General features: G+C 38.2%; 1 protein-coding gene across 1 annotated transcript in view; it reads right to left on the bottom strand.

The window, feature by feature from the left end:
* LOC103076417 (neuronal PAS domain-containing protein 3-like) overlaps positions 1–27,746 on the bottom strand; it is a 279,370-nt gene that overhangs the window by 235,125 nt on the left and 16,499 nt on the right. Inside the window, exon 2 of the mRNA XM_007450168.1 lies at positions 7,338–7,582. Within this exon, the coding sequence (XP_007450230.1) occupies positions 7,338–7,582 (245 nt within the window). The remainder of the gene's footprint in view (positions 1–7,337; positions 7,583–27,746) is intronic.

Raw genomic sequence — 27,746 nt, 5'->3', positions numbered from 1 at the left:
CATAAATTTTTTTTTTTTTTTTTTTTTTTTTAAACTCCACTCTGGGCTTCCCTGGTGGCGCAGTGGTTGACAATGTAGCACTAGTCATAACTTTTAGTGAAAAAAGGAGGGAGAATAACCAGGGTGTACCTTTGTGCTCCTATGACTCCTTACTGATGGAAATAAGTCATTTACAAAGTTTTGAAGAAAACCATATGTAAACAGTTTAATCAACCTTATTTCTTCCATATCCTGATGTTATTAAAATTGTTGATCACATTTCTTAAACAATACAACCAACTATGAAGCCCTAGAGAAGGTTAAGCCTGTGGGGAGTCAACAGTGACCAGTTGAAAAAGTAGGAAACTGGGACACAAGTTTCCATTTGGGGAGAGACTGGTTTTTCTTTAGTTTCTGTCATGAGAGTAAATTATAGTGCTTTTTAAAAAAATAACCTTTCTATTTTGGAATGATTTTAGATGTCTAGATTCATTGCAGAGTCCCCATAGACTCTTCACACAGCTTCCTCTAATTTTAGCATTCAATACCTTTTTAAAAGAATTCTTTTCACTGAATTTTAAATCTTCCGCCTTTGAATAGCCTAAAAATGTTTTCTGAATTTGGACACAGTGGTGACATTTGATCTAAGGAGGGCAGATCTCTACACATGAGCCATATATGTGCACATATGTTCATGTATAATGTAAAGAGGAAAAAGGGATACTGATGGACAGCTGGTGACATATGCTAAACTTAGAAATGGAGGAAAATGTGCTGAATTGGGATTCCAGAGGTTCAAATTCCAGTCCCAAGCTTGTTATTGACTTTGTACCACTAAACTTCCCTCTACATCAGTTTGCTCAACACAATAGCAAAGGGATTGAAACAGATGATCTGTATGATCCTTAAACCCAAGATTCTGTTGGCCTTCTTGTCCTAGGTCACATGGTACATTTAATTGTATCAAAAGCTCGAATCTTCCTTCCTTCCTCTCTTTTTTTTCCAAATGTATTTCTCAAGAAAGGATAAATACCTCCAAGGTCAGGACCATGCCTTATACTTTCTCTATTTGTCCCCACCACAATATTCAGCAGAGGACTCAGAGGACTTACTAAGAGAAGGCACTCAGACATGTGTTGAACAGACTTGAATACACACACACAGGACACTTAGGGTTTCTTGACACTATTTCTTTTTTAACTTTCAACTCCTCAGCCTGTACATTAGAGAGAAATATGTTGGCAGGGGAAGGCCATTACAGGGTAGGGACTCGTCCTAGAGGGCAGGGGCCACTCCTCCTAGCTCCTACTCCATACATTGTGTTTTTCCCCTTGGTTTCACACTATTCCCATCATTTCCCCCATATTTTTCTTCTGCCCAGCCTATTGTTTTTACTCTCCCTTTATTTTTCTTCTTCCTAGCTTATGACGTAGGCCCACCCATAGCTTTCATCAGCATTGTTTAGCTGTGCTAATCGCAATGCCAAGATACAATCCAATTCCATACAATTTAATTTGAAAACATGGTTAAAGACTTACTTTCCTGGGTACTGCACATGGAGACATACACAGATATAAGATGACCCAGACTGTTCCCTCAAATTGTTCATAGTCTAACTACAGAGAGACAAGTATATGACGAACCGTGAATTGATACTAAAGCAACAGATGGTATATCAGTAAGCTATAGAAGGAAATGACTAATATTCTGGGGAAGGGGAGAAGATTAAATCTAAGCTGACTTTTGGAAGATGACTAGTTCGGCAAAACCAAGAGAAGAAAAAGGACAATCCAGTCAGATGGTGGCATGTACAAAGCCATAAATGTTCGGGTAGTCGGTGTTGCTGGAAAAAAAAGGAGATGACCACGGAGAAAGGGACAGACAGATGAATCCTGCTGTAGGATGCAAAAAGAGTACACATGCACTCTTTTGTCCACATTTCCAGAAGTCTCCACAAAAATTTCCGTCAGAGGTATTGTTTTTGTTCACCCCTCTTATACCTTTGTCATCACCATGAAAAGAGCTTCTCCCAAATATCTGCTGCTCCTTGACAGGGGGCAGACCTGAGCTGAACCCTAAGCAACAAGTCAAGCCCAGCCAGAGCTGCGGCAAGAAGTAGAACCACACAGCTAAGCCCAGCCTAGGTCTGCCAACCTCCAGACTACCGGCAGCCACGTGAAGAGTAAAAGCTTTATGACATACTTCTAAGATATTGTGATTGCTCGTGGCCCTGGCAGTATAGCTAACTAGCACACCTGGATTTTCACACGCTCACAGTCATACTCTCATAAATACGCTTTCCTTGAGTTGGTGTTTGGAGTTGAGGCTAATTCTAGATGCTGAATAGTGCCAGATGCACTGAAAATAATGATGACCAATCAAATTCTTCGACAGCGGCATGTGGCAAGAACCCAGCAATGCTTTTTACATTCTTCATGCTACAGGTAGACTAGAGTCTCCCCCTTCATAAATAGCAAAGCTTTTCCTGATAACATGTGAAACTTAACAGAATTAGAGTCTCAGGGACTTACTCTAACATCAAGCCCATATTTGTCAGAAAGCGCTTCCTGTCCAGTGTCAAAGATGGAGATCCTAGGGATGTGTGGTGACATCAACATTGCTCATCCCATCATGATGTACAACTGAAGAAAGTAAAAGGTTAGTTCTTAAATGAACTTCTTTCAGAAGTGATTAACTTCATCGGAAAGATATTAAAGGATAATAACGTGTAATTAAAGAGCCTTCCTGGAAGCATATCTAAGAAAAGGCAATTATATCTCATATTTTCACATACTAGTAAAACCTGGCACTTGCTACCAAAATAGGCAGGAATGAACATTGTCAGCTCAGCTTTTGGATGGTTTTATTTCCATTTCATGCCACCACTGACTTTGGGTTGAGGCAAATGAAACTAGAGACTAGAACAGGGAGTCAGGCTCTCAGTCTACTGAGGATGATGGAGTTAAGAATAGGAACCAAGCAAGCACCAAGTTTCCATCTTCTCTCCTACTTTCCTAGCCTTATAGAAAGCTCTTTTTCACAACCTAAGGGTTCACCCTGGGCTCTATCATTTACTGGTGTTTAAAAAAGAAAAAGAATACCACACGCTGGTATACATGCCATGTATTGATTCTAAGAACTTTTATTTTACATGTTTTTTATTAACAAGGAATATGACACTTGCCTCCAAACATGAATGTCATTTGGTAGAGGTAAATGTGTGCCAGCACACAGTAAAATACCAGAACAGAAATAAGAAGACCTTGGAGCTGCTTAAACCAAGAAGACCTATCACTCAGAGCGTCTTGGAATCTCTACCTTCTATGAAACTAGAACCATTTTATAAAATGCTATATGAATCTTGGAGACAATCATTATAGTAGTAATTCAGTGTCACTCTGAAGGATATCCTGTCCTCATTTACCCTGCATGACTGACTTAAATGAATCCATTAAACATCATTGCTTAAGTAACAGTCTGGTCTTTGGCGAAAGATAGATTATAAGTTGCTGAAATAAAGACCTGCAAGTCTCCTCTCCTCTCAGAAACATCTACATTAAGTCACAATAGATGCCTGAAATAGTGAAAGGAAATTCCATGAAAATACTAAAGTTCTTCCCTAATGTGTTCAGTCAATTTTAATCACCAGTTGTCTTGCATATTTTTCAATTGTTCCCTTCCAAAGGCTAAAAATGTCTTGTATTTTACATACTGTAGCATTCTGGCTTGTCACACATATAGGCAAATTGTTGTTTAAAAGCTGCAGCGTTTAAAGTGAAATAAAACTTATGCTTACAGTGGGAAATATTCCTGGATTAACAGAGTTGCAGCAGATATACTCCAAAAATTGACTGAAGTCTGTGATTGATATTAGAAAGACAGAAAATTTATCTAGTTCTAGCAAATGTCAAATCAGCAGCCATTGCTTTTAAGATTAATAAAAGATATAATGGTTTCTAGATAGCCTCTAAATAGAGATTACGATGAATGGAGAAGTGATTTACCAACAGTCACCACAATGAGATTTCTTTAAAGGTTACAATCATCAGTTATTTAGCTAAAACACTGCTGAGAATGCCTGGTCATTTTTTGAATAATGCATAACGTTCATTGTAGATTTGATCTGTATTATAACAATAGAGATATTTCTAAAATAATAGGAAAAACTATCTGTTACCTTCCAATTGCTTAACATATCACTTCCATGAAGTAACTGACTCAGGACATATTATACACTGTCACCTGAGTGTTCCTTCTGCAAGCATAACTTGTAATAATCTGTACACAATTGGCATCACAAAACAAACTCATCAAACTTTATAGACTTTAAGAAAAGATGTAATGAACACAGGGCAGAATAAAGGACCTTTCTGAAGCAGTAAGTTAAAATGATTAAATTTCTATATAGTTGTTTGGGACAAATTTAAGTTTTGAAATTTAATTATTAACGTGAACAACTCATCGCATTAAAAAGAAATGTTGCCTACACTGTAGAAGTACTTTTCATATAAATTTCCAAATGCCTTTAGGTTTATTCAAGAGACTGCTTGGAGAAGCACGAAGCATAATGTCTATCGTTTTATTGTTGGATTATGAACTGGACTTCACATGATGCTGCAGGCTATTTACATAAGCTTGTTTATCCATATGAACTCCTTCAAGGGCACAACACAGAAGACCTTAATAAATTAAAATGAATTTCTTCTGATGTTGTTTCATGAATGTTTGATCAGAATGAGTAGCAGGTTTGCATCAGAACTAGAGCAAACCAATAAAAAATACATATATCGTGCAGCAGAAGCAGCTTATAGAAAGTGCCCATTGCATTCCTAGCAACATTTGAGAGCCAAGGTAAACAGTATAGAGTCTCTATACTTCAGTACAGTATGCTCTTCAGTTCTAGACTATCATCAGTTTCCTAATAGAGAGAATATGCATGTGCCAAATTGGATGTTCTACCATAGTCTGGATAAAATTTTTTAAGTAATAAAATCTGGCATCTCTTTCCAGGCTTCAAAACATCCATCCCAACCTCCACATTTTTCTCACTGACACCACCATGTTCCTCCAAAGACTGAAACACCCTTATGGGCAGAGATCATATTTTATCTTGTTTTTATCCATCTTCATCATTAGTAGTTACAGAGTTGAGTTGTCTGAAGGTCACAAAATAAAAATGAATTATTAGCCATAGTCCAAAGCTGAGAGCATTCTCACCTGGAATGTTTGATGATAGTGATAAAAATCAAATATCATTGCTAGAAATGATATCTGATAGAAAGAACCCTAGACAGAAAAGCAGAACCACGGGATTCTAGTTTTAGATCTTCTAACACTTAACCATAAACCCTTTCTACATCATTTCCCTCGCCTGTAAAATGAGGGCTTAGTTCTATCGTATCTATAATTGTGCACCTCTAAAAGGCCATGATTCTAAAAGCAAGCAGAATTATCACATCATAGAAGAACGGACAGATCATGGAACCATTAGGTTGTTCTACTTTGGCAGCCGCCACTACCAAGGAAGCCTATAAACTGCCAACTCCCTTAAAGAAAAGATGGAAATAAAAGATAATTATGTTAAAAAAGTTAATATAAGTCTAGTCCCTCAATGTATTTCAAATTGAATAATAAGATTAAGAATATATTTTGCATGTTGTGTGATTTCTAACCTGCTGTATTTATCCATTCATCTTACATGATGTGGAATAAACACAAAGACAACCTACTGAATAAACTCTTAAGTATTTACTAGGATTATATTCACGTCTTTAGCTTGGGAAAATTCACCACTACTTTAGCATCTGCAACATGGACTGGTGTATTACCAAGTTGACATCAACATTCTTAAGGGCAGAAGGGCTGTAAAAGAACAGCATGAATGTGCCTTGGTTTATTTGTACTGTGCTACCTTATACTTACACCCTGCCCTTGAGAGCTATCTCTGTTGTACATTCTTCTCAACCTTCAAATGTCATTCTTATACTTAGAGCAGGAGTCTGTGAACTCTGGCTTGTGGGCCAAATTTGGTGGCAGCTGCCTGCTCTGTAAGTACAGTTTTATTAGAACACAGCCATACCCTGTTGTTTACATGCTATCTACGGTTGATTTCATGCTACAATGGCAGAGTTGAGTACTCCCCCAAAACTAAAATATTTACTCTATGGCCTTTACATAAAATGTTTCCCAACCCCTGCTCTAGAGAAAAATAACCTGTTACAATTTGAATTCTAATTTTCTTTCTCTAATAAGCCTAAGAAACACAATCTCTAAGTAACAAGAGCAAAGATACAAACAGATTCACACAGGTACATACATACATATGATTATACCTCTTAGCACAGAATTGTCAATAGTCACTGCTTTTGACCCTTCGTTTCAATTTGAATCCTATAATAGGTTATAGCTCCCCCCAGTACCCTTCCCTACAACAGCCAAGAGTACAGGGACTTCATAAGTCATTGTCAAGGTGTAATCACATAACTAAAGAATCTAATTCCTCCCCCAGAGGAGGCTGCCTACAATTCCACCAAATGTCCAATTTTATTCCATGCTCATCAAGGGCCTAGATACAAGGTTAAAGCACAAAACCCAGCAGATCCCATCCCATGCCTTCAATGATACATTTTCAAGACAGAAAATCAATGGCCAACACCACATGTACATCAATAAACATATGCATGCATATTCATAGGTTTAAAATCTCATCAATTATTAGGCGTTTCAAGAACAAACAAGAAAATAACCCTCTTAAGTATGAGAGTGAAGAAGTCCTAAAATTTCTAAGTAATAAGTTTTAAGGGAAACTGCACCAATGATTGGGGGCACAAATACATGTTTATATTTATAAATTTTATGCAATATGCATAGAGTTGAAACATTAATACATACATTGATCATTTTGTTGGTCAATGAAATCATTACTCAAAATGCCTGCTATAGTTGTACTTTGCCCCCATCCTCTCTTTCATAACTAAAAACCAGAAAATATCAGCCCTACCCTTTAACAAATATTCTCATACTCCACCCCTTAATAATAATTTGCATGTTTTAGCATAACATAAATTAAACCCAAGAAGCATATTAACGTTAAGTCATTTCATTCTCATTTCCCTGAAACCTTATCTATAGTGATAGAATATTTAGGCTGACAGACTTTTTGAAAATAAAATAGAAATAGAAGAGGTTTATTTCACCTTCACATGGTGTCTTTCTCATGCAGAGTTCAGATTTCCACATTTGTATCCCTTTAAAGGATTTGATATGCAGGAAAAGAAGAAAGGATGATGGTAAACATTTCATCTTAGAGACACCTACAGACCACCATATTTCAGGATGAACAGTGGCTGAAACCTTACCTTTTACTGACGTGTTAGGTGGAGGGCCTTCCATTCGCAAGTTCCATGGAGGGTCCCCCTGGTTAGCAAAGTCTCTCATTTTCAGATAGCTAATTGTAAGTCGAATGATGGAGGCCTTGTCAAGCTGGCTAGTGATGGCTGCAGGAAGAGGCAACAACTTGGCCAATTCATAGAACTCAAAGTTTTCTTTCCCCCGGCGGGAGCGAGCAGCATCCCGGGACTTCTCCTTTCTCAATGCTTGTAAACTGGAATCAAAGGAGTGGAAAAGTGTTGTTTAGAACATGTGACTCTGTCATCAAGCATAAACTGCTTTTCTTTTTACTTCTTTTTTCCCCCAGCAAAAATCTACCAAAATCATCTTCAAAATTCCAGGGACATAGTAAAAGGAGTTCCAGACAATGACCTCTAAAACCATAAATTCTACTTCTAGGCTTATATGCCATAAACTCAAGTGCAATGAGTAAAAATAATTTGCTTGTTAAGTTTTTTCCTCCAATCACCTATGCACTGAGATATATTGTTTCTAAGACATAAGGTTTACAGGTGATGCTTGATGTTATCAGCTATGAGCAATTTAAAAGATTGGGATTGTATTTATATATCTATTCTTAAGCTAATGGTTTTGTTCATTTAACGGTTATTACTACGGAATTGTACAGCATCAGAAGGACACATTTGAAAAAATTTATTTCAGTTACCATCTTGAGAAACAAAGGGTAAACACACAGTTCACAGAATTAACAAATAAAATGTTGATGTGCCTCCAGCCCTCAATAAGAACCATGACCTTCAGTCACATAAAGAAAACATCTTATTGGAAATGAAGATTTCAATGTAACTATATAAATGCACTGGTAATTGATTGATAAGAGAATACTTTAATTCTTTATTAATGACCATACATTCATAGATGGATAGACTCTCCAAGATACTAGAGAATAAAATATATCACCCAGAAAAGTCAAACTTTAAGATAACATAAATTTAATGTTGAAAGATAAAGTCCTGTATGGGTTGTTAAAATTTATAAACATTATAGACATATTACTTCACATAAGAGGCAACAGGTGGGATCCAGCATTTTCCTTTAACTATTCATGTACATTTCTGTTTGAAGTTTGCTCACATTGCTGAGGGCAGAATCTAGCGCAACTGAAGTTGTGTGGTGGGCATCTGACAGGAGAAGTGCACCTACTCTGAATTGCTCCGTTTTGTGTCTGATGAAAAATAAATTCAAAATCAGACTGTGATGATAAATAATTGGATAACATTTATAGTATCAAGGTATTATTAACATCATTTGTAAGTATCCATTTAATTGGACTTTGAAGGCATTTTAAATCTTTGAATCTAGCATTCTGGCTTCCCATTACAAAATATCAAGAAAGAGAAATAAGAAGGAAGCAAGACCAGAGGAATAGATTAAAATGAGTCCAGCGGTGTGGCTCCAATCTCTTAATATGAGCAGTAACATTCCCTATTACCTTAGACCACATCTGATATTGTTCATAGTGGAAACACTGTTTTCACTGCAGACATCTCAGGTATCTTATTGAATATCTATGTGATTTAAGTAATGCCATAATGCTATGGTCAAATACTTGCTAGGCTAACACCCCTACCAGTTTCATGTTCACTCTATTAATAAAATATTCTACATTAGCTAACTAATGTATTTCTCAGAACTAGACAAATTAATGCTATCATTTTCAGAGTCAAAGCAGTCACAGGTGACAAACTTTTGTCTTAATGTTGGTGATAAGCAGAAACATCACTAATTTATAAGGAAAACACATGTTATGCCATTTATTTCCCAAAATTTTAGCTGGCCTCCATTCACTTCTTTAAATGCTCAGTGTGGCTTGTTGAAAATTATGTCAATAAAAGTAAGAGATGCCTTACAATCTGATAAAGTATAAGTATACAGGACCCAGGTCAACATCTTAGGATACAACAATGATTCATAGCCCTCCCTCTATATAATAAAAGTAATCTAACACCATTTAAGTCAGTTGTGCCGAAAGAACTATGTCATTTGACATGTTTTCTCTACCACTTGTAGAGTGCAGTGGTTCAAGTTCAATGCTTTGCTCTTTTTGTGTTCTTGTAATCGAATACTACTCCAGAAGGTGGGCTGAACTTACTTTTTTTTTCTTTTCTTTTTGGTCCAGTAAGTGACTATGATGGAGCTGTACAGCAGGGGCTGCAAACTCAAGGGCTTGCAGGGTGAAGGCAGGGAATGTCAATGAGTAAAGGGGCCTGATGCCACCTGTGGAGAAGTGGAGGCTGAAAGCCCAGGCAAAGGAAAGCGCACACCGTTTCAGCTTTGCGTGTGCTGCTTTGGGGGAAGGCATGCCTAGTGTTGCCAGATTTCTGCTGTTGCTATTTCTAGAAAACAAAATCTGAATTTTTACATAGCACTTCCAATTTTATGTTATGTGTTAATTTTATGTTAACTAACTGGCGTTTTTAAAAATCATGCGAGCCAAACAGAACATGCCATTTGGTCAATAATGGAGCAGGGACTCATTTTGCAATTGGGTAATAATTTGGGAGGCCAATTTTGCCAGAAGTTTTACATGGATGTTATATATAATTTTACTTACACATGTCACTTTGTGATCTCAAATGGATTCACTTGTTATCTAATTAATATTACTAATATTCACACTAGGAATTTCTCTATTCAACTGAAGCAAGTAGAGGATTAGTGGGTTATTCTGAAATTGATATCTCTGCATAGGCTTATCAATAATCTAAGGAAAAAAAACTAATCCTAAGGGTAGGCAAAGCCCAAGATCACAGGGATCAACCCAATGAGCTCCAGGGGTGAGGCAGAGGGGAGATGACTCCTTCTGTCTACTCAAAGAAGGGGAATATGTGGACACTAAGGCTTTGGGGTGCCTTGCCTAGACATTGCGCTCTGACACTTGACTTTTCTAAAATACCACTTACTTTGTGTTCCCATACTACCTCCTTGTCATTTTTCTCTTCTCTACCGCTCCCCTCTTTAAAAAACTCTCTAACCCACAACTGTGTTGCCCTACTGGAGTAAGCGTCCTAGCTATAATCTTAATAACAATGGGTTTCCATGACTTCCACATCACATCATTATGCTGACACCATAGTACAGAAGACTTTCCGAATGATAGCACTGTGTCTGTAATAAGTAGTAACTGGTTTTGAGGGCAACAGCGATAAAATACGGTTAAAGGATTATAAAGGTTGTGGAGATGCTGATACAATAGATGAAGCTAAAGTCCTTAAGACAAGGACAGATTGTGGATTGATCTTTTGGCTGCTTTTGTGAAACAGAGCCTAGTTACAAGTAATTCTCAAATTGAATTAAGGACGACATTAAAACCTAAAATAAATTTGCATTTATACATTCTGTTCTAAACCAAAACATTATGGTTGCATTTCTAAATACTAAAGAATGGATTGACTATATGTGAGTGAATGTTATGGCCTGATCTCTGCCACCTAAAATACGATTGAACAGTAAATACTCCTTGGGTCCGAACTTCCCACTGCTTTAATGTTCTTTCACTTGGACTCTGAATAACGGAAAACCCTCCACAAATCAAAATTTCAACTCTCTTTGATGACGACAGTATCATTCTCACTAATAATTACCACCACCGGCAACAAAATCAACAACCATTTCCAAAGACACAGACACACGCACGTATCTGAAAATCATAGGCAAAATTATCTATATATGTGTATATTTTGGGGGTGATGGTAAGTGATTTTCAGATTTTCAAAAGGGGCCCAGCACCCAACCAAAATAATAATAATCTAATGTATAGAATTTCCTCATATAAGGATTATAAAGTTGGATTCTGCCCTCTTTTTGCCATTGATGTTGCTAGAATTATCCTAAAGAAATACCTTGGTTAAAATAATATTATTTTATGTATGTTTCCATTCAACACTTTGAAACAATTTTTACATTCTATAGTTATATCTTTAAAGCATAGCTGACAAGCAATCAAAAAAGATTACTAAGAATGAAGATTTAGCAGTCAGTGCTTGTAAATGTAAAGTGAGTTTTTAAATCTTCCCATCTATTTTAAGTTCCTTTGGCAAGTTGTATATTTTGCGGAAAGAGTCCCAATGAAGGAGTTATGAGACCCACTTTAGCCACTGTAGGCCACTTATAATTCTAAGTCACTAAGTTGAGCCTCAATTTTATCATCTTAGATCATGAGAATGACAAACAAGGAGTATTTGGCAAATCTCCTGGGACCACTGCAATGACTCACATGATAATTTCATGTTAGTATATTGTAGACCACAAAAAAAGTAAACCCCTTGGACAATTCTAAATTTTAACTTATTATTAACCGGGGGATTTTTGTGGAAACTAATGCCTGTGGCCGGCAATTTGTTATGTAAGTGATATTGATACATCTCTGGTCAATAACGTTTGGGTAACAAAAGATGTATTAATACATCTCTGGTCAATAATATGATAACAGTTAAGATAGTTTGTAAGCTCTAAATGTGGTAGAGTCTACTTCAGAGTTTTACAACTAAGAATTTTAATACGTTGGAAAGACTTAAGAATGCTTAAAATATAGTCAACCCTTCCTTAAACTTTCTTGGAAGCACAGGAGTTAGGAGTAGGGGCTCTGTAGCCAGACTGTAGGTATTCACATCATCACACAGTTACTAGCTGGGCTACCTTGGACAGGTGTCTCAACTTCTTTAGGCCTCAGTTTCCTCATCTGGGAAACAGACATTATATTAGTACATACATCACAATATTGCTCAGAGGAGTAATTGAGCTAATATATGTCAAGTGTTAAATGCCCACCATGTTGTAAACGTTATATAAGCATTAACTATTATTACAGTAATTGTAAAACTTCCCTGGGGACAAAAGCCCAACTGTTTTGATCCTAGTACCACATCTGATTATTACCTTATTCCTCCACAATTCTTTGTAATTTTCTTTAACCAGCAGCCTCTTTTTTTTTTTTTTTTTTTTTACTCTGGTTACAGTTTTATAATTCTGCATACTTATTTGTTTTCCTCATTGTCCTCTCAAACTGCCACTTGTGACCTTCATTTTTTAGTAAATTTTATTTCCCATAGAGTGACAGTAGAAATTAAATCAAAGGCCTGACTTCTGCTTGGTGACAACCCTAAACTGCTGATTTCTGAAACTCCTTCCATGTTCTCTCAGCTCACGATTCTCACTTTCTTTAAGTTCTGTCTGCTGCCTCTCTCAGCATGTCCTCCACACTAGCGGAAGGCAGAGGGTAAGTGTGTGGATTGCAGAGCCAGACTGCCTGTATTTAAATCCTGACTCTATAACTTACGAATTATGTAAACTTGAGCAATTTACTTAACTTCTTTTGCCTCAGTTTTTCTCACCTGTGAAATGGGATGATAATACTATCTGCTTCATAAGGTTCTTCTTGAAATTAAGTGAGGTAATTTTTGTAAAATATTTACAGTGGTGCCTGGCACACAGCAATACTGTATAAGATGTGTTAAATGAAAACCTAAGCTCAGGTCACACCGACTGTTCTATGCTCTAAGGTCCATTTATAACTTACACTCTGTTCTCACCAATATGATTTCTATCCACTGGTTCTGATATACCACATTATGTACTTCAGTTAAATAAAACTACTTGATTGCAGAGATATTGATTTTTCATTATGGTCCTCCTTATGACTATGGTCTATCTGTTTTACACCACAGGTATACTCAATAACTCATTCAAATAAAAAATAAAACATATGTCTCATTAATGGAAGGTTAAATGTTTATAAATACGTGATTGCCTGTACTAAGAATAATAAGGGGCCATTTTTTAGTTCCCTAAAGTAGAAAAAAATGGCATTCAATGGTAAGACAGGCAATTTTGTTTACACAGAAAACTGAACATCCAAACAGTAGTTAAGGGAACGGGTTACTCAGGAAGATGGCGAAAGCTTCCATGGAAGACTTGAAAATTGCAATGATTATTATTAGTCAGAAAGAGTATATGTGGTACTCCTAGCAGGAAGAAGATCTTTCAAAGTATCTCCCAAAACATCACAAATCTGAAAGTTCTCTTTAATGTTGGGCAAAGCCCCAAATCCAGGACCATGGAGAGCTCAGCCAGACCATCTGGAGCAGGGAAGAAACTTGGAAGCGCAGCAGCATTTCCTGCTCTGGCCTCCGCATCGGGGGGCAAGGCTGAATCATGAAACTTTACTTGAGCCAGCAATGAGACAGGAAAAAAAAGGTAAAAACTTAAAAAAAAACATAGGTACTGCCATATCACAAAGCCATTATTATGAAATTGACTCAGGACTTATAATCTCTCTGAAGCTGCCACAGAGCTGGATAAGGGTGTCCATTTTTCATTGAGCCACTTGTCCATGGTGGACAAAACAGATAATTTTGGATGTGATGACTCATTAAATTAAAAGAGGTAAGTTATCTTTTATGGCTGGCCTTTTGTAAAATTTAGTTTTGCAAAATTGATTATTTGGTTTCCTACTTCACAGCAATGGCGATAATGATTACGGAAACAATATAGCTAGAGATTTACAGAATATAACAGAGCAAAAGTAATAATTGTCACAGAGGAACAACAGAAGTAAGTCAACTTAATCAAATGTTTCTTCTCTGATGACTTCTTCATAGCATAGATTTCTATCAGTTATTTTTTTTACAATTTATAATTATATTTGTGGAATGGCTTCTTATATGGACATTACTGACAGATCCACACTCTCTTACACAAAAATCCTCTCTCTAAGCCTCAGCTTTAACACCTTCATGTAAACTTTTAGAATACAATAACTAGTTTATAAAAGAACACGGAGAGCTTCCCTGGTGGCGCAGTGGTTAAGAATCCGCCTGCCAATGCAGAGGACACGAGTTCTGGCCCTGGTCCGGTAAGATCCCACATGCCGCGGAACAACTAAGCCCTTGCGCCACAACTACTGGGCCTGTGCTCTAGAGCCTGCAAGCCACAACTACTGAAGCCCACGCACCTAGAGTCTGTGCTCCACAACAAGAGAAGCCACTGCAATGAAAAGACCGTGCACCACAACGAAGAGTAGCCCCCATTCGCCACATCTAGAGAAAAAGCCCATGTGTGGCAACAAAGACCCAATGCAGCCAAAATAAATTAATTAATTTATTTTAAAAAAAAAAGGAACACGGCAGGTTTTGTTCGTCTAACTGTAGGGGAAAGGAAAGGTAGGGTCATTAAATTTTACCTTTTTAAAGTACTTCTAAGGAGCCGGACAGGCAGGTTTTTATGGATTTTCCTACTTGTTTTGCTTAGGAGAACCCAGCACTACAGACTTCTACTATTTATCAATTAATCTGGCATGCAGCCTCAAAGGAAGAATGTCGACCTGTATTAAAAATGCAGCCATCAAAAATTCATCAAAGGCTGCAGCATTTTAACTCATGAAGCTTTGAACACCTGCTAACTTGTCAGATCTCTGGTCATAGTTAACGGTGAGACCTATAGTTACTCCGGTACCTACACCTGCCCTGACATGAGCTGAATGAGGAGACTTCCCAGGGAAAAACTACAGTAAAGATTCTATAAGCACTGCTTGCCCTTCCTTCGTTACTTTCAGTAAAACAGCCCACCACACACTGACATCACATAGAGTTCAAAGTCAATCAAATCAGCCAACTGCAAAGAATAAAAGTCTTTCAGAAGTATTTTTCCCCCCGTGATGGTAAATATCAGCATTCTTACAAGGTAATATAATTGAGAAAAGCATAAACAACTATTATCTGGTAGGATTATGTACAACATAATTCACAAATTGAAGTCTTTTAATGCTCTTCAAGAAAAGGTAATAATTTCAGAAACCTTCCTTTAATGTGTGAAGAAAGCAGTACAGTGTATGCTGGAAGTAAAAACTGGACCCTTCAAGTTCAAGGTAAGAACTCTGCTGCTTAACTAATGCACTGCTCATAGCTGTCATCATTAATTTATGTTAGCCTCTGTAAACATCAAGAGTATAATAGGCCAATTTCACAACTAAATATAGATGCACATTTTGCCCTTATATAAATGGCAGATTGCTGCTGTAGATCATCGCTGCAGCAACATGTCAGTAAAGATGCACTGTTTGATGGTCTGATGCTCACACAATATATAAAACCGGTTGTAATGGTTGTTTGGAAGCAAAGTGTAACATAGCAGCAAAATTTCATTTGCTCCACAAACTCAGGATATATTAAGCTTGGCTGACAAAGACTGCTTGATGTGCTAAATCAGTCTGACCTTCATTCTTGCCTTATTTTTCTCATTTAACATGTGAAATGACCATTATTTTTCCCCCATGTAAGAAAATATCATGAAATTGATTGCTTAAAACCAGTGTCAAAAACATCTGCAACTGGGCTTCCCTGGTGGCGCAGTGCTTGAGAGTCCGCCTGCCGATGCAGGAGACGCGGGTTCGTGCCCCGTTTCGGGAAGATCCCACATGCCGCGGAGCGGCTGGGCCCGTGAGCCATGGCCACTGAGCCTGCGCGTCCGGAGCCTGTGCTCCGCAAATGGGAGAGGCCACAACAGTGAGAGGCCCGCATAACGCAAGGAAAAAAAAAAAAAAAAAAAACATCTGCAACTGCTAACATTCAACGGAGTATCAAAGTCAAGACGCATCCTTAAAATGTTTAAACTAAGATATATTCTGATTGAATAATCGTGACCCATTTCTGACTTGTGGTAAAATAGATCAAAAGAGTAATTAAAGCCATTCAACTGAATGCCTTCCCTCATCTTCAGAAAATGCCTTGTGTATGTTTGAACTTAATAATTAAATTAATTGGTTTTAGCCAATGAGCATTTTTATTCTTAACACTTTAAATAAGAGGATTTAATTCCAGAATGAGTCATTAGAATAGTAATAAAGAAAGCTGAGAGGTCCGCGCAATCCTTTTCAACCAATGTTCACCTTGATTCAAATAACCCTTGAATGAACCACAGCAAGACCAAACTATTCATTGTATGCTTTGGTGTCTGCCAAAAACCTCCTGAATCAAAGTGTTTTGTTCTTCATTTTCCCCCAGAACTTTAAGCTATGCAACTGGCAATTCCATAATAATGAAAAAAAATCTTGCAGCTTTATCAAGTAATTTCTCTCCACCCAATAAATAGCACTTTACCTTGAAGCAACTTGTATATTTCACACCTTAAATTTCTATTTACCAAATCAGCTAATCACTTCACAATTGAACTCAGAACAAAAAAAAATTATCAATTAAAGTGGTTGAAACTCCTGCAAATTATCATTTAGGAATGAAGTAATTGCTTTCATCAGGGCAGAAAAGCCCGCCAGAACAGAAATGTCACTTTAGATTAGTGTTCTCTCTCCTGAAGCTATGGATGACACAGCTGATATAAGACTAAATGCCAAGACCAATCAATTGCTTTTGTGGCTCTGCTCTGAGCTGCTGTAAAAGGGGCCATTTTCTAGGATCTACTCTTCATTATAGTAAATGCTATCTCCTTGGTAACATAATTCCATTTCTCATAAATTCTGTCTGAGCGCATTGTCCTAACAATGGATGTTTGTGGAAAAGAATGCTGTTGGTTTAATGCACAGAATTAAGTGTGAATGGCTGTCAAACTGCTATAGTTTACTAGTTCTTAAACATAAATTGAAGTCTTATACATTAAAAAGAATTCTTGGGGAGAAATGAATGTCCTGAACAAGGGTAAGATATTTGTATTTGAAGGTTCTGTGCTACTGGTTTAGAATTTTGACTATTCTAGTATTTATCTGTTGTGTACATTAAATCAGTCAGCTCATACCAGAGGTGGGTGAACACATCACTTACTTTCTCAGCAGTGTAGTTTGCAAATGTGAAACCTCAGAAGCAAATATGGACTCGTTAGGCAACTGCATGTGATTTGTGAATAGCCACAACTGTATTAAAAGAAAAAAAAATTTTCTTTCAGCTGAGCCATTCCTGGAAAGCACCCAGATCTTAATTTTTTTTTTTAACATCTTTATTGGGGTATAATTGCTTTACAATGGTGTGTTAGTTTCTGCTTTATAACAGAGTGAATCAGTTATACATATACATATGTTCCCATATCTCTTCCCTCTTTGTCTCCCTCCCTCCCACCCTCCCTATCCCACCCTGCGTCGTGGCCCATTCGAAGGATATATTCAGTGTAGTCAACCAATGGGTGGTGGGATTTTGATTGGCCAATATTGGGATAGAGAAGTAGCCTTATGGGAGGGAACGGTATGAGCTCCAAGGGCATAGTCGTTGGTTACATACACTTCAGCAAACTGAACCAAAAGAGTTCTCAGAATCAGGTAGATTACACTGGTAAGAACTTTTTTTTTTTTTTTTTTTTTTTAAACATCTTTATTGGGGTATAATTGCTTTACAATGGTGTGTTAGTTTCTGCTTTATAACAGAGTGAATCAGTTATACATATACATATGTTCCCATATCTCTTCCCTCTTTGTCTCCCTCCCTCCCACCCTCCCTATCCCACCGCTCCAGGCAGCCACAGAGAACCGAGCCGGTATCCCTGTGCCATGCGGCTGCTTCCCACTGGCTATCTACCTTACGTTTGTTAGTGTATATATGTCCATGTCTCTCTCTCGCCCTATTTGTATTGTTCATCCCTCTGAAGTTACAAGAACCTGGGTTGCAGGCTCCAATTAAAAGGAAATTGAAGAAGCTAGTGAGAAAGCAGCAATTCCCTGCACTGCTCTCTTCAGGTCTGAAGTTTAGAAAGAGATTCAGGATCACGGGTCTTTGCCCGACGTGGGATAAAGGCTTTCTCATCCCGGTGAGCGCACATGTGTAACTTCCATTAGCAGTACCACAAGTCGTGAGCACACATTGAGAGGAAAGTCTACTGCTAGATATTTGAAAGGGTCAGAGCATCTCTGCCGAAAGGCAAAATGAGAAGCAATAGTGGGCACTCTGTGACCGCAGGACATTTTACTGACCATCTAAAGGGCCACTGATGGATTTCTATCACTCCAAGGAACTATAGTACTAATTTTCATAGTATCAATGACAGGAAAGTACATGTTGTTTCTACATTTTAAGACTATTCAGTACCGTCAAAGAAAAGCATTGATCTTATTTAGCACCATAATCATAAAAGCAAACATCTTTGAATGTCTACTAAGTTTCAGGGTTTAAGTGTTTTAAGTATCATCCCATTTAATTCATGGTTGCCAATATCAGAAGCGGATGGGGGGAAGTAACAGCATCTATGAAAAGCAGATCATCTCCGCTGATTATATTGGACCCTAAAACAGTGTTGCTTTCAGACCCTATTTTGGGGGGCAACTAAATGGGTTTTATATCTTCCCTCTAACTTTCTGCTCTCATCCCCCAAAACTAGGAGTTTTCTTGTCTCAGGGAGGGCTTTCCCTGGATCCTAGACTTTCAGTGCTAAAAGCAGGACGGTCCTGGGCAAACCAGAATAGTTGGTAACCCTGGAAATGTTATTGCCTCCCATCTCACAAGTAAGAAGATCAAAGCACAGAGAGAGAAAGTAACTTTGCCCAAGGCCAATGACAGCTGAAGCTAGAATCTGAAGCTTGGCAAGATGACCCCAATATGTCCTTCTCATCACCGCACTGCACTGCCTCTAGAGCAATAACGTCCTCGTGATTCCCCTTCTCCCAATTATATCTATAAAACCATTAAGTTGCCAATAAAGTTTTATATAATTTATAATCACCCATATAAATTCCATCATAATTGTTATGAAAACATTTATTCGTTAATAAAATTTCCGATAAACCCATTTTTTCAGGCTTATAAACACATTCCAATTTGGAGTAGATAAATTTGCTGTTAATTGCTCTAAGTCCCAAACTAAGTCGCTTTGGAATTCAAATTCACATGACCTTTCCAGAGGGAAAATTCATTTTTCCCTTTAATTTTTTAAAGTGTGATTTCAAACACTTTTGAAAGCACAACCAAGTGGAAGAAAGCTTTTGAAAACTTTCAAGCTTGATAGGAGAAAGTTGGAAAGGAGAAAGCATGGTTTGACAAGTTTGAAGATCTTTAAGTATGAAAAATGAAAGTTATGGTCATGTGAACACTGCAAATAGCACACACTTTTACTTAACATCAATGAACACACCATTATACTATAACTGCCTGCATTTTTAACAGAAATAAGTGAAATGGTCATGCTTTCTTTAAACACTACAATTGAGAATACAGGTCCATCAGTCTAAAGAGACAATATACCCTACCCCTACCTTACTGACATTTTTTTTAAAAGACATGTATTTTTATTTAACCTCTCATCAAGGTTCCAAAAGCACAGTATATAGTTACCAGGGGTGTACAGTGTTACAATTTCTAGAGAACACTTAGGGAAATACATATCCTAAGCTAAGGAGGCAAATAAATATATTCTGAAAGAATATTCACTGCCTCTTTGATAGACTTTAGAAACAAATTATGGAATATTCTCAAGATATTGAACAAAGATGTTGAAACAAATCTTCAATGACTGGGGAAATTTTTTTACAATATGTTAAGTGATAAAAGGCAGTTCATAAAGCAGCATGTACAGTGGGTCAGACAACTATAGCGATATATCCATAATTATATATACAGAGAAAATATATCCAAACCAGGATTAATTCCCACAAGGCAAAATATTAAGATTGGTAATTTCTACGTGGTAGAAATTCCTTGTAGGGGTATCAGAAGATGGGAGGTGGGGGAGGGCAGGAGATAATTTCTGAAGTTTCTTCAATAAACATGTATTTTTAATATAAAAATTACTTCTTGAAAAAAACCAACATAAATGTAATTTTATGGACTCTAAGTTGAGCCTCAGAAGCACTATGATGCTCAAAGGTATTTTTCATTTAATAAATGGTTTACCTGACAGTGCTATCAAATGCCATCCTGTCACCACTTCTTGCAATAGTAGGGCCTGAAAAATATTTCGAGAAAATGCTTGGCTTGGTCATTCCTCTAAAAGAGAACTGGAATTGAAAAAGCTGGGAGAGGGCTTCATCCCTCCTCAAGTTATCCCACATGAGTCTCCAATCAAATGACTGAGTCCTTCAGCCAGACAGCCTGGGCTCCTGTGTCTTTTGTGGCCCCCCCTAAACCCCAAAGCAGTGTGTTGCCCAGTGTACAATACGCCAGCTGCCTGGTTGGGGATGGAGTGTGCTACCATTTAATGACTGACTTTTTCCGTGTGTCACTAACTCCTTGACAACCCGATGGCAGATGCAGATCCTTACCTGGGAGAAAACACAGATAAATAAACACACAAAATATTTCACAGAATGGGCTTCCTGAAGCAAAATCTCAGACCCTGACTCAAGTCTTGGTTAAGAAGCTGCCTCAATTAACGGTATCTTGAGATCTCTACTAAGTTCTATAACACTGACCAAACTATCATAGTCAGGATCATTGTTTATTCATTGACTGCTACACCTCCCACTTCTAACAGGTGTTGGCCCTCGGTGGTACAGTGGGTCCATGGCATTAGACTACATATGTGCAGCAGACAAGACTTTTATGTGCCAGGGATTATCATATGAGATTTAATCGGAGAAGTCATAATACCTCACTGAGGTACTTTATAAAGCAGGACAACATAGGAAATGCCTGTTTATTTGTAGGCTTCCATTACTTAGTCAGGAACAAAGTCCTTCCAAAACCCTACATTCTTTTGAAAAACTTTGATAGATGCTTAGTCCTCTCATTAAAATCTAACTTGGAGAAACTACAAGTAAGTTATTCTGAGCCACATGTAACTATGTAACAGGATGATAAAGGTAGGTAATATTTCAATGTATAAAATACATGTTTAAAGCATTAAATTAAATAAGGGTAAAATCAATAGGCATTTTTTTAATTTCATGAGTTTGCAAGCTGCCCATGGAAAAACAAAAGGTTGTATCATGATACAAGTTTACATGAAACTAAAAAGACCCAGTTACCTTATTAGTTGCAAGTCAGCACTGAATTTACTGATATTGAATAATTACAACTTTAATAGTAACATGAATCCAAACTGTTGGTAGAAAGTTCTCAGATGTAGGAAAGCACATGATGACTGATTTGTAAGCTGAGTAAAAGGGACTGTTTAATTGAAACAGGGCAAGGGAAGGCAGCGATTTGCTCAACTGGCCCTTACAACAAAGCCTCCACAAACAACCTTAGTATCTGAATCCATAAGGCACCAAATAGTTAAAAAAAAAACACAAAATGTATACCTATGGTTGAATACTTCCTCGCTGACCTGTCATCCCAATACAGTCCTTGACCAAAATGGATATCCTGCAACCTTCTACTCACCCACAGGTACTTTACAGGAGCCCTTTCTTAAATTCACCTTCTGTCCTCTGCATTTCATTTTGTTTTGTTTGGGCTGAGATAGTCATCTTAAAAGATTTTCCCTCAAGGTCTCCTTTTGAGTTATCAGCCAACAAAAGATCACTTAAGTCTTGAGATTCACTTCTGAAAACAGTAGCCTTTCCCAACAGTGCACTTACAAGGATAGTGTGGAGGTCAATGAGTTACCAAGAGCCATTCAGCAACTCTGTCTGGTTCCCGTGGCTGTGAACCTGGGAGCTCGGAGCCCGAGCCCTAACCACTGGACAACCAGGGAATTCCCAGAGTCACTTTTCAAATACATACAAGTACATGTGCACTTGCATGTATGCGCATGCACACACACACACACACACACATGCTCACATAAACACACCACTGTTTTAAGGGGACTGAATTTTATATATTGCCCTTCAAACTCTGTTTTCTTCCCCCTCAGTTTTGCCCCCTCATTTGCTTCTACACAGTTTCCCTCTCAGAGAATCACTCATTGGATCTGGTCATATCTCTTCTCATAAAATTCATATATGCAAGAAGAGTGAGTCAGAGTTTTTTGTTGTTGTTGAATTATTATTAGTCTACTGTAAATGAATTTAAGTTAGAGATCACAAACTCAAATACCTGCAGAATCCAACAAAATTATACAAGTGAATAAAGAGGACGAGGTGAGAGAAAGCACTGCAAGCGTGACAACAAATGGCAACTGAGCTCTCAGTGTTGAGCAGGTTACAGGGAGTGGTGTAGACTATGGCCAACTGGAGAGCACTTGCCTAGCCAACAGGGGGCACACATTATTCAGGAAAAACAGTTGTTAACTAGATGGCAATGTGGACCCAAAGTTGCCAAGTCTTCCTTCTTAAGAGAAGCCAGAAATCTAGATTTTTTAAAATTAAAATCTTCAATTGTTTGAAAATATTGAGCATCTCATTTTAAAGATGCAACTTTTTGCAGGCTCCTATGGGTCTCATTTGGCCTGTGGCAGCTAGCAATCTATGGTTTAACACCATTAATAGCCTTCCTGAGAGTAGGATTTAATTATGGGGTACATAAGGCATAGGATATAAAGAGCTATAGCAGTCAGGTGACAATGAAGAATTGAGGAAGAAGCATAAAATGCAGAGAAATGCAGAAAGTTACATTGGAAGAAAAGAAACTGTATTAACAGTTATTTTTCTCAGAGTGGTAGAATTTCTCCTTTCACTTTACTCTGTTTTACAAATTTTCTATAAATAATCAGGAAAAAATTCGATCACTTACTATTCCATAAGATCTAACCTATTATTAAAAGTAGCTCAGGGGCTTCCCTGGTGGCGCAGTGGTTGAGAGTCCGCCTGCCAATGCAGGGGACACGGGTTCGTGCCCCGGTCCGGGAAGATCCCACATGCCGCGCAGCGGCTGGGCCCGTGAGCCATGGCCACTGAGCCTGTGCGTCCGGAGCCTGTGCCCCGCAACGGGAGAGGCCACAGCAGTGAGAGGCCCGCCTACCGCAAAAAAAAAAAAAAGTAGCTCAGAAAATTAAAAATACTCATATGCATATTTGTGCATAGATCCATTCACCACACTTCAGCCAAGCAGTTTCAAACATTTAATCACAACTGAAATTTTAGTCAGTTCACCATGATGGCATCATATATAAAAAAATCTTTCGTTAAAAATTAAAATAGCAGAGAGCGATCAAAATGGTAGAGTAGTAGGATGTGAAAAATTAAAACAGCTCTTTTCCAAATGAGTCAGAATGCACCCCCCCCAAAATGAGTGATTAAGTTCTGTTGACAATTTCTTAAAGTGCATGCTAAACAAGACTGTTGTTACCAGTGCAATAATAAAGTTGAGAGACAGTGTCTTGCATGTATAGTGTGTCCTCAATAAGTATTTGTTGAAAGACAATTGTTGATGATCTGAATGTCCTTAAAAGTCATGATTTAAGACAGTAAACAACACATCCAGTAGTACTGCTCTTGAAATTAAATTTACCCAGTAAATCAGTCCTTGGGATGTTTTTATAGTAAAGAAGGGAAGGAAAAGAGAAAGGGAAGAACCAGATACTCCTCTCTCCCTGCCAAACCTCAATACTCATAAATTCTTCCCTGACAAAAATATTTAAATTCTCAAAACAGCTCTTCCCCTTTCTACGCTCTGGAAGTGGTGCTATAGTGAGTACCAAACTGAGGCAAGGAGAAAGAAATGTCAAGAGCCCATGTCATCTCCATTTATTAATCATACACTGTCGTATTCAGAACACCGGATCACTGTAAATCCTTCCCACAAGTCAGACAGAAACATAACAGGTGGAAATTTCTAAGGGGAAATCCCAGATCTTCACATAATTACTGCATCTCTTTGCTAGATCTGTGTTGTTTATGTGTAATCAGAAACACAAAAAAAGTGGACAGAAGCAGTGCTCTAAAGAGAATGCATAAGAGATCACAGAGAAAAGATTTCAGATGGCAGGGTACTTACAAATTAAGGTGAGCTATTAAATCTCTACAAGTTTCAGAGAATAAGACAGCCATCTAGAGAGACCTCCTGAAATTCAATAAAAGTTTTGGAACTACTGTTTTCCTATAGCTGAATCTCTTCTGCTTCTGGGTATGGGTTTTTTGTCCTCTTATGTATTTATTTTTAAATAGATGAATATTTTATCGTTACAAAAATACATCGATTAAGGGAAGCACATCTGCTTCCCCTACTGGGCCCTCTCACTTCCTTCTGGCTATTTGCTCCTAATCTCAGTCAGTATCTTTCTCCCTCTCGGATGGAGGCTGACAGCTCAGGTGGAAGGGAAGGCCATGATGTCTATGTGCAGAGTCTGCTGATGTATGAAATGGATCAGAATGGCATAATTCTAGTCAACTTCACTCACAGCAGGTGCAAACAAAAGAACATTCCTGGGCTTCCCTGGTGGCGCGGTGGTTGAGAGTCCACCTGCCGATGCTGGGGACACGGGTTCATGCCCCGGTCTGGGAGGATCCCACATGCCGCGGAGCGGCTGGGACTGTGAGCCATGGCCGCTCAGCCTGTGTGTCCCGAGACTTTGCTCCGCAACGGGAGAGGCCACAACAGTGAGAGGCCCGCGTACCTCCAAAAAAAAAAAAAAAAAAAAAAAAATTCCTATATGAGATCAGGCACCACTCTTCATCTGCAGCTTCTAGGATTGACTGTAGAGTAGATCCGAAATGAAAAAATCAAACACACATACTCACACACACACTCACTGCTGGAATGTTTCCAGAGCAGATACACTTCAATTTGTGCTTCCCTCCGCTGCCTTCTATATATGCAATACTATAAGGAATTGCGTATGCCCAACCGTAGGCTACAATTTTATTGATAAACTCTGGTGACATTATAAAATCCGTAAGGGCAAAGAGCAAGTGATTTGCTCATGTCACTAAAAATTCAATACAAAATTATAGCTTTCATTTAGAAGCCTCTTTAGAACTGTTTTTAAAAAATCGGTCATGATGCATAGTTATCAATACCTGTATGGCCATGATGACAAGAGAGGGAAAAAAACACCCAGCCAATGCTTACAGAGGAAAGTCACCCCAAATTCTTCAACTGCACAAAGACAATTCCTGATTTTACAAAATTTTATATAAATTGTGAACGATATGGCAAGCAGAAAATGAGAGCAAACTTGACTCGTTCCCTAAAGATTTCTATAAGCATCCATTTATACGGTACTATGTGCTAAATGTAGATTTATATCTTAACATGCAAAATCAAGTATAGGTCTTTTATACTGTGTGTTACAAATGAGCTTGCCTAAATTCCTAAACAATTTGTGCATGAAAAGCAGGAATAAGGAAAATAATGCCTCTTTACTCCATGTCAATGTGCTCAGCTTTCACATGAGCTCAACAGGTATTGTGCGTCCTCATTTGGATAGCACAGATTTGGGTGAGGGGCTTATACTGCCTGAAGATCCACCCATCCATGCACTTTCACAGCATCAGTTTAATAGATGCTTAGGTGAGGTGGAGGTCATATGAAAACATGTTATTGCCAAAGAAATTCTACTACTCCCAAGAGAGAGGGATTTTCTCTTTTTTTTTTTTTCTAAATTTATTTATTTATTTTATTTTTGGCTGTGTTGGGTCTTTGTTGCGGCGCCCTGGTTTTCTCTAGTTGCGGCAAGCGGGGCTACTCTTTGTGGCGGTGTGCAGGCTTCTCACTGCGGTGGCTTCTCTTGCTGCAGAGCACAGGCTCTAGGTGCGGGGGCTTCAGTAGTTGTGGCACGTGGACTCAGTAGTTGTGGCTCGCGGGCTCTAGAGCGCAGGCTCAGTAGTTGTAGCGCACAGGCTTAGTTGCTCCGCGGCACGTGGGATCTTCCCGGACCAGAGCTCGAACCCGTGTCCCCTGCCTTGGTAGGCGGATTCTTAACCACTGCACCACCAGGGAAGTTCCGAGAGAGGGATTTTCTATTGAAAAGTAAGAGTTTCCCACCTCTCTGTGCTCAGAATACTTGTATTCCTTGTCAGGAAGAGGCTGAGCCATTAAAGACAGGTCCCCCTTAGCACTTCATGCTATCAGTGGGAAGTCCCAGATGAAAACGATGTGTGTATGAGTGATTTGTAAGCAGGTCTAGACTAAAGTAACTGACAGATCATCTGGAAAATAAGTAGAGTTAATTAAGTAGGTACAGGTGGTCAACATAAGGAAGCTATTCAATTTAAGGGAAAATATGATTGAGAAAATCAGTTATTCATTATACTCAAACACTGATCTATAAGATGTGAGACCTGGGTTCTGGGCCAAGATCTGCCATTAATAGCTCTATAATTTCAGACAAGACATTTAATGTCTGGCTCTGTCTTGTCACCTGAAAAACAAAGGGATTGTTCTCTAGGACATCTTTCCCCTTAAGGATTCCATTTTCACTTGTGTTTTTGTCACATAACATTAGTGGAACTGCTGGGAATATGTCTGATGTGTATTAAAGTTATTACCCATTTTCTCTGCAGTTTTAAAATGGTGCGTCCTCCTCCCACCCTCCTCCCTCTCTTCAGCCTGTTAGAATCCAATACAGTCACAGAATCTCCAAAAGTAAATATGCAACCCAACTTTCACATAGGATTCATGTGAAATCCTATGCAATCCATGCAATGAGATTGCATGGCTATTAAACTCATGGACAACACGTGAAAACTGGCTTAACTAAAATTTCTGATTAATAACAATGAAATACTCTCATTTCCACTTTTCCAAAGGAAAGTCTGGGTCTTCTCCAGAACTGACATAGCAGAGCACGAAACACTTACTCTTGAGTTATGGATAATAACGAATATCAGCTGTCCTAGCTAAAAGAAGAACACCATTTATAGAAGAGTTATAGCTCTGTTTTCAACATAAATTACAACTTTTTTTTTCACTGGTGGGTAAGAGAGGTTCAAATGATGGCAAAGCTTGCGTTTTAAAGTATGCCTGCTTACTTTTCTATGTATTGTATAAGGTCCTCAAACATTCTCACAGGATGTCAAACATATGGAACAAGGAATCAACAAACACGTGTTGGTTGCTGTCTAGCATCAGGCTAAAGCCAGATCAACTCATTATCTATATCTGGGGAGCACCAGTATTTTGGGCACTGTGTAGACACAAATGCAATACTGCTATCTGTCCTCAAGACAAGTAATACTTATACTTTTTTCAGCTTGTGTATCTAACTCCACAGTTCTTCCAAAATATAGGCTTGAATCCCATAGGATGATCTGGTCTATTAATGACATGAAAGCAACCACCATAACGCCTCCAGTACCTATTAGGCCATTAAAAACATCACTGGCAAAGGAGCGATACAACCACCAAGATTCCATCGAGTGACTCATGTCCTTAGAGCTTGCTCAAAGGTATGTGACTACTGGAATCATATCAAACTGCATTATTCTTTCATTGACACATAAATCTGATTTGCTGTTAATAATACCTACTATACCCACGAACATAAGCGGGTCCCAGTGTGTAAGGTCTGAAATTACTTTAAGTACTAAGAAAAAAACAGCAAGCCCTATGAACCACATGTTAAATAAAATCTTTCAACTGAAATGTGTGGAGAATTTTTAATAGGTA

The sequence above is a fragment of the Lipotes vexillifer genome, unplaced genomic scaffold (genome assembly GCF_000442215.2).
Source record: "Lipotes vexillifer unplaced genomic scaffold, Lipotes_vexillifer_v1.1 scaffold919, whole genome shotgun sequence".
In the NCBI taxonomy this organism is placed as follows: Eukaryota; Metazoa; Chordata; class Mammalia; order Artiodactyla; family Lipotidae; genus Lipotes; species Lipotes vexillifer.
Note: the sequence above shows the minus strand (reverse complement) of the source record. Positions and strands in the feature narration are given on the sequence as shown.